Source organism: Euleptes europaea, chromosome 2 (assembly GCF_029931775.1).
Source record: "Euleptes europaea isolate rEulEur1 chromosome 2, rEulEur1.hap1, whole genome shotgun sequence".
In the NCBI taxonomy this organism is placed as follows: domain Eukaryota; kingdom Metazoa; phylum Chordata; class Lepidosauria; order Squamata; family Sphaerodactylidae; genus Euleptes; species Euleptes europaea.
The window spans coordinates 42,666,321-42,673,530 of NC_079313.1; the positions used below are offsets into that span (position 1 = coordinate 42,666,321).

General features: G+C 44.0%; 1 protein-coding gene across 4 annotated transcripts in view; it reads right to left on the reverse strand.

The window, feature by feature from the left end:
- The window catches only part of LOC130473511 (glyoxal reductase-like), a 109,421-nt gene extending 103,203 nt beyond the window's left edge, over positions 1-6,218 (reverse strand). For 3 of the 4 annotated variants that reach the window (XM_056845048.1, XM_056845045.1, XM_056845046.1), the window contains exon 1: positions 6,098-6,195. In XM_056845048.1, coding sequence (XP_056701026.1) covers positions 6,098-6,182 — 85 coding nt within the window. In that variant the 5' untranslated portion in view covers positions 6,183-6,195. Of the gene's footprint in view, positions 1-6,097 lie in introns of all 4 variants that reach the window. The other variant, XM_056845044.1, reaches the window with a different exon arrangement.
- Between the last annotated feature and the right edge of the window lie 992 nt (positions 6,219-7,210).

The window sequence follows — 7,210 nt, forward strand, 5'->3', positions numbered from 1 at the left end:
CATAAGCATCCTTCAAGTTTATGCCCCAACCACAGATGCTGATGAGGAAGAAATTGAAAGTTTTTATGCCAGTGTTCAGGAAGAAATTGATCACACACCTAAACAAGATATGCTGATAATCATAGGTGATTGGAACGCAAAAGTAGGAAACAAAGCAGAATCAAATGTTGTTGGCAGATTTGGGCTAGGAGCACAGAATGAAGCAGGAGAACGCCTCGTAGAATTCTGTGAAGACAACAATCTGTACATTGCAAACACATGTTTCAGGCAACCAAATAGACGATTGTATACATGGACATCACCAGACGGCCAGTATAGAAATCAAATAGATTATATAATTGGAAGCAGAAGATGGAGAAGCTCTATTCTCTCGGCCAAAACAAGACCAGGAGCCGACTGCGGTACAGATCATGAACTGGTAATATCGAAAATCAAGATAAAGCTTAAGAAAAACACCAAAACATTCATAGCACCAAAATACAATCTAAGCAATATTCCGGAAGAGTTTAAAGACCATGTAAGGAACAGATTTGCATTACTAAGTTCAAGTGAATGTAAACCTGAAGAACTATGGGTGGAAACTAGAGATATTATCAAGGAAGAATGTGCAAAGACTATTCCTATAGCCAAAAGAAAAGAAAAACCTCGATGGATGTCTGAGGAAACTCTTAAAATTGCCAGAGATAGACGAGAAGCAAAAGTAGAAGGTGACAGAAATAGAATCAAAAGTCTAAGTGCAACGTTCCAGCGACTAGCACGTAGAGACAAAGAGACCTATTATAATAACCAGTGTAAAGAAATAGAAGAGAACAACAAAAAAGGAAGAACAAGAGATCTGTTCCACAAGATCCAAGAAATCAAAGGGAAATTTAAAGCACGGTTAGGCATGCTGAAAGATCAGCATGGAAATACATTAACTGAACAGGACAAAATAAAGAAAAGGTGGGAACAATACACTGAAGAACTATACAGAAGAGATGAAAGGATAAAAGATTCTTTCCAAGAAGAATCTTTTGAAGAAGAACCTACAGTTTTAGAAAGTGAAGTGAAAGCTGCATTGAGAGCAATCGGGAGAAACAAATCACCAGGAGCAGATGGGATATCAATAGAGCTATTTCAAGCCACAGAAACGGAGTCCATCAAAATCTTGACAAGAATATGCCAACAGATATGGAAAACAAAACAATGGCCCACAGACTGGAAACGATCCATTTACATTCCAATTCCCAAGAAAGGAGACATCAAAGATTGCAACAACTATCGGACCATTGCATTAATTTCCCACGCAAGTAAAGTGATGCTCAAAATCTTACAGCAAAGGCTGTTACCATATATGGAACGAGAAATGCCTGATGTTCAAGCTGGTTTCAGAAAAGGAAGAGGCACTAGAGATCATATTGCAAATATACGCTGGTTACTGGAGCGTACGAGAGAATTTCAGAAGAAAATCAGCTTGTGTTTCATAGATTACAGCAAAGCTTTTGACTGTGTGGATCATGAAAAGCTATGGCTGGTTTTAAAGGAAATGGGTGTTCCACTACATCTGATTGTTTTGATGCGCAACCTGTACTCTGGACAAGAGGCCACAGTTAGAACAGAATATGGAGAAACGGAATGGTTTCCAATTGGCAAAGGTGTCAGACAAGGATGTATTTTATCTCCCTATCTCTTCAATCTATATGCAGAACATATAATTAGGAAAGCAGGATTAGATTTAGATGAAGGTGGAGTGAAAATTGGAGGGAGGAACGTAAATAATTTGAGATATGCTGATGACACTACATTATTGGCAGAAAATAGTGAAGATTTGAAACAACTACTGCTGAAAGTTAAAAGAGAAAGTGCCAAAGCAGGACTGCAGCTGAACATCAAGAAAACAAAAGTAATGACTACAGGAGAATTACACAACTTTAAGGTTGACAATGAGGAAATTGAAATTGTTCAAGACTTTCTATTCCTTGGCTCCACCATCAACCAAAAGGGAGACTGCAGCCAAGAAATTAGAAGGAGATTGAGACTGGGAAGGGCAGCCATGAAGGAGCTAGAAAAGATTTTGAAGTGTAAGGATGTGACTCTGGCCACCAGGACTAGATTAATTCATGCCATCGTATTCCCTATTACTATGTATGGGTGTGAAAGCTGGACAATGAAGAAAGCTGATAGGAAGAAAATATATTCCTTTGAAATGTGGTGTTGGAGGAAAGTGTTGCGGATTCCGTGGACTGCCAAAAAAACAAATCAGTGGGTTATAGATCAAATCAAGCCTGAACTGACCCTAGAAGCTAAAATGACTAAACTGAGGCTGTCATATTTTGGTCACGTCATGAGACGACAAGAGTCACTGGAAAAGACCGTCATGATAGGAAAAGTTGAGGGCAGCAGGAAAAGAGGAAGACCCAACAAGAGATGGATTGACTCAATAAAGGAAGCCCCAGCCTTCAATTTGCAAGATCTGAGCAAGGCTGTCAAAGATAGGACATTTTGGAGGATTTTCATTCATAGGGTCGCCATGAGTCGGAAGCGACTTGACGGCACTTAACACACACAACACACAATAACGAACTATTGCTAATAACAATAATTTGCCTGTAAGGGCTTAGATGTTTCTTGACAGTTGAAAGGAAAGGACCTTCAAGCTGACTGGTATAATCAGTGAACATTTGGACTGAAGAAGAGTTCAGGGAAATTCAAGAGCTTGTTCATTATTTTGTTGCATTTTTGTTGGTTCTAATAAAAGATTGCACTGCTGCTGCTTTTGATATGCAGTATATTCCATAACAATTCAAAACTGTTCTATTACCAACATCAATCCACCGCATCAGCCTCTCTTCCTCACCAACATATTTTAGGATGAGCAGAGAAAATAATTTTAAGTAAAGAGGAATAGTATTTCATGTGTGGTAATGGAGCTTAATGACTCCATCACAATTCCCCTTAAGTGAGGGTGCAGTTTTTGAATTCCTATATCAACAAAACATATAAATCTATATGCGGTTTCAGAATTATCACTTGATATGAGCATTCGGTTAACAATCTTTTATATTTCCAAGGTCTTCTACGTACACTTTGAATTACTCAGTCCCTTACATTGCTACTATTTTATATGTAACATTTGTACCTTTTTTCTTTTAGGCCGACACATTTACAGCTACATGACAGACAGAACTTTTACACGTAGTTTTTTCTTGAAGCTAAGAAAACCATACCTGTTGAATCAATATGTGTCACGAGCCAAAAAAAACTATATAAAAAGGAAACTATATAAAAGGAAGTATTTTTTCACACAATGAATAGTTAATTTGTGGAACTCCCTGCCCCAGGATGTGGTGATGGCTGTCAACTTGGAAGGCTTTAAGAGGGGAGAAGACATGTTCATGGAGGAAAGGGGTATTCATGGCTATTAGTTAAAATGGATACTAGTCATGCTGCATACCTATTCTCTCTAGTATCAGAGGAGCATGCCTATTATTTTGTGTGCGGTGGAACACAGGCAGGATGGTGCTGCTGCACTCGTCTTGTTTGTGGCATCCTAGAGGCACCTGGTTGGCCACTGGGTGAACAGACTGCTGGACTTGATGGGCCTTGGTCTGATCCAGCAGGGCCTTTCTTATGTTCTTATAGACTTGGGGGAGGGAGGGAGAAGGATATGGCAACCAGAGCTCACCAGCCCTATTTCATATACATCAGGCCTCAATGATTCATCTACGAAATGGAAACAGTACAGACAACCCTCAATATTTTATAGTGCAAAATCTACTAAGTATGTTGCATGCTAAGAACATATACACTTCTGTGCCCCCTGAGACACCTATTGTGCCTCTATGCAAACACTGTGCTTTGAGAGTACCCCAAGGCCACTGTCAGCATAGCCTGAGTTGAGGCACCTGCCGGGGCCCAGGGTTTCTGGCAGGGACCACTCACTGGTGCAGATTCCCCCAACCACATGCTGATAGGGAAGAACCTGCAGGAAGCGTACAATGGTGGCACTTCTGCTGAGCACAGTGGTGGTGTTCATCTGCACACACCACCCAGCACCATTGCGGAAACGGCATATGGTCAACTGGGAAGGGTCACAAATGGGCAGGGGAAGGACACAATGATACCAATACCAAAACCTTTAATGGCATAAAGGGAAGGACACACAGGCAGGTGGGGATGTGAACAGGCGGTAGGGTTGCCAACCTCCAGGTAATAGCTGGAGATCTGCTATTACAACTGATCTCCGGCTGATAGAAATCAATTCACCTGGAGAAAATGGCCACTTTGGCAATTGGACTCTATGGCACTGAAGTCCCTCCCCAAACCCCGCCCTCCTTAGGCTCCACCCCCAAAACCTCCTGCCGGTGGTGAAGAGACCTGGCTACCTTAATGGGTGAGAAGGAAGGTATGAGTGAGAGTCTTAGTGGTGGTGAGAACAAGAGAGGGACCCCTGGGCACTCTGTGAAATTTGGAACCAACCTTGGAGTACCTTCTTTCAATCATCTTATGCTGGGAGTGGATAATTCTGCTATATTTCTTTATATCAGGTGTGACTGAATTGTTGCAAAAGCAAAGCTGTGGTGGTGGAAAGTGCCGTCAAGTCATTTATGAATACCCCCTAGGGTTTTCAAGGCATGAGACATTCAGAGTTGGTTTGCCACTGCTTGCCTCCATGTGGGCTGAGAGAACTGTGACTGGCCCAAGGTCCTCCAGAAAGATTCATGTGCTGGAGTGGGGAATCAAACCTGGTTCTCCAGATTAGAGTCTGCCACACTTAACCACTATGCCACACTGGCTCTCAAAGCAAAGATACAACAGTATTCCTCCTCACTGGAAGTTGCCTGCTGAATCTCTGCATGAGTTCCTGCTCTGGGTTAATTCCAGATGGGAATTAGTCTGCAGCAAGATAAAACAGGCGTCTAATGTCCCTGAGACCTAACAAGATACATTTCAGCATAATCTTTTGTGAGCCAGAGCTCAGCTGAAGTGCACATCTGCTAAACTGAGCTCTGGACTCATGAAAGCTTACACTGGAACAATTTTTGTTAGCCTCTAAAGCACCACTAGGCTACCATTTCATTTTGCATTGGATTAATCTCTTTCCAGGCCCGAGGGATATCCAGATCAGAGACTCATGCAGAAACACAGGTGGTGGACTCTGCGGAAGGTAAATGTTCTTCCTACACACTCCAGAAGTAAACCTTGAAAGAAAGAGGAGAAAAAGTGTGACTCAAACTTTAACGGAAAAAAAAAATGGTGTGGCAACTAGGAAAAACACTGCTTCATAGTATATGCCTATGTAGAAGGGGGGGGTGCTTGGGAAAGGCATGCATTCAACTATCCTTTGTTCTTATAGCAGCTTCTATCAGCTTGGATAAAAGAACAACAGGAGTGTGTGTGTGTTAAGTGCCATCAAGTCGCTTCCGACTCATGGCGACCCTATGAATGAAAGTCCTCAGCTCACTTCTTCAGATACCCTGCCAGAAAATATTTGTGTTCGCCTTTAAGGTGCTACTGGACTCTTGCTCTTTTCTACTACTGCAGACAGACTAACACGGCGACCCACTGTGAATTATCCTTAGGCAGAAAGGGGAAAAAAGAACAGGGTTTTAGGAAACATGCACCCACTTGTCTCAGTTTCACATCTTCTGAGCACCCATGCACTTTTCATATGTGTGTGTTAAGAGTCGTTAAGTCGCTTCCGACTCATGGCGACCCTATGAACGAAAGTCCTCCAAAATGTCCTATCTTTGACAGCCTTGCTCAGATCTTGCAAATTGAAGGCTGGGGCTTCCTTGATTGAGTCAGTCCATCTCTTGTTGGGTCTTCCTCTTTCCCTGCGGCCCTCCACTTTTCCTAGCATGACTGTCTTTTCCAGTGACTCTTGCCTTCTCATAATGTGACCAAAATACAACAGCCTCAGTTTAGTCATTTTAGCTTCTAGGGTCAGTTCAGGCTTGATTTGATCCATAACCCACTGATTTGTTTTTTGGGGCAGTCCACAGAGTCTGTAACCCTCTCCTCCAACACCCCATCTCAAAGGAATCTACTTTCTTCACCGTCCAGCTTTCCACAGGGGCCTAGGGGGCCCCTGAAACGCTGACCTCACCGCACTTACCCAGCCCCAGCACAGGGATGCTGAAGCCATTGGAGAGGGGCACGGTGGGCATCCCCTGCGCCTTGCCCAGCTCGCAGGCACTCATACTGAGCCGCCTGCACCTCAACGGCCAGGACGCCATCCGCCCGCCGCCTTCATCGCCCGCTGGGCCGCAAGCAAGCAAGCAAGCGCGCGCCCGCCCGCGCCGAATTCCCGCAGGCTTCGCTTCCACCGTCTCGGAGGACGCGAAAGGTCGTAAAAAAAAAGAAGCCGGGGGGGCGCTTTACGGCAAGCCGTAAATCGCCCCAGAAGCCTGGCAGAAAGCATGGGCGATGCAGCTAGGGGGGACTGACGCCGCGAGGGTGAGTCGAGGGACGCGGGATCTCCCCACCCCCGGCCGGTAGTCGTTGGTAGGGCTGCCGTCGTGGAGGGAACGCTACATTTGCATCGGGCAGAAACGCGGGTTTACAAGTGGGCACGGATGGAAGCAAGGGGGCCTAGGTCTGCGCAGATACATCTGTGTAGATAGTTCGCAGTGGGTCGCCGTGTTAGTCTGTCTGCAGTAGGAGAAAAGGGCAAGAGTCCAGCAGCACCTTAAAGGCTAACAGGAATATTTTCTGGCAGGGTATGAGCGTCCATGAGCCACAGCTCACTTCTTCAGATACAGCTTAGAATGTGAATCCATCTGTCTTTAAGTAGAGGAGAGTGAATTCAGACAAGCATTAGTATGTACATGTGAATAGCAGGCGTGATGAGGTGTGGCGTGCAGAAGAGTCTGTGATGTCCTGGGGAGAGATGGGTGTGGAGAAATCAGCATTGGCAATGAGCCATGAACGCAAGGTCTTTATTCAGCCCAGGTAAATGCATTGACTTTAGTTTGAATATCAACTGTAATTCAGCAGTTTCTCTTTCCAGTCTCCCTTTGAAATTCCTTTGTAAGAGAACTGCTACTCTTAAATCTGCAACAGGATGTCCTGGAAGGTTGAAATGTTCTCCCAAAATATTTTCTGGCAGGGTATGAGCTTTCGTGAGCCACAGTGCACTTCTTCAGATACAGCTTAGAATGTGAATCCATCTGTCTTTAAGTAGAGGAGAGTGAATTCAGACAAGCATCAGTATGTAAATGTTAACAGT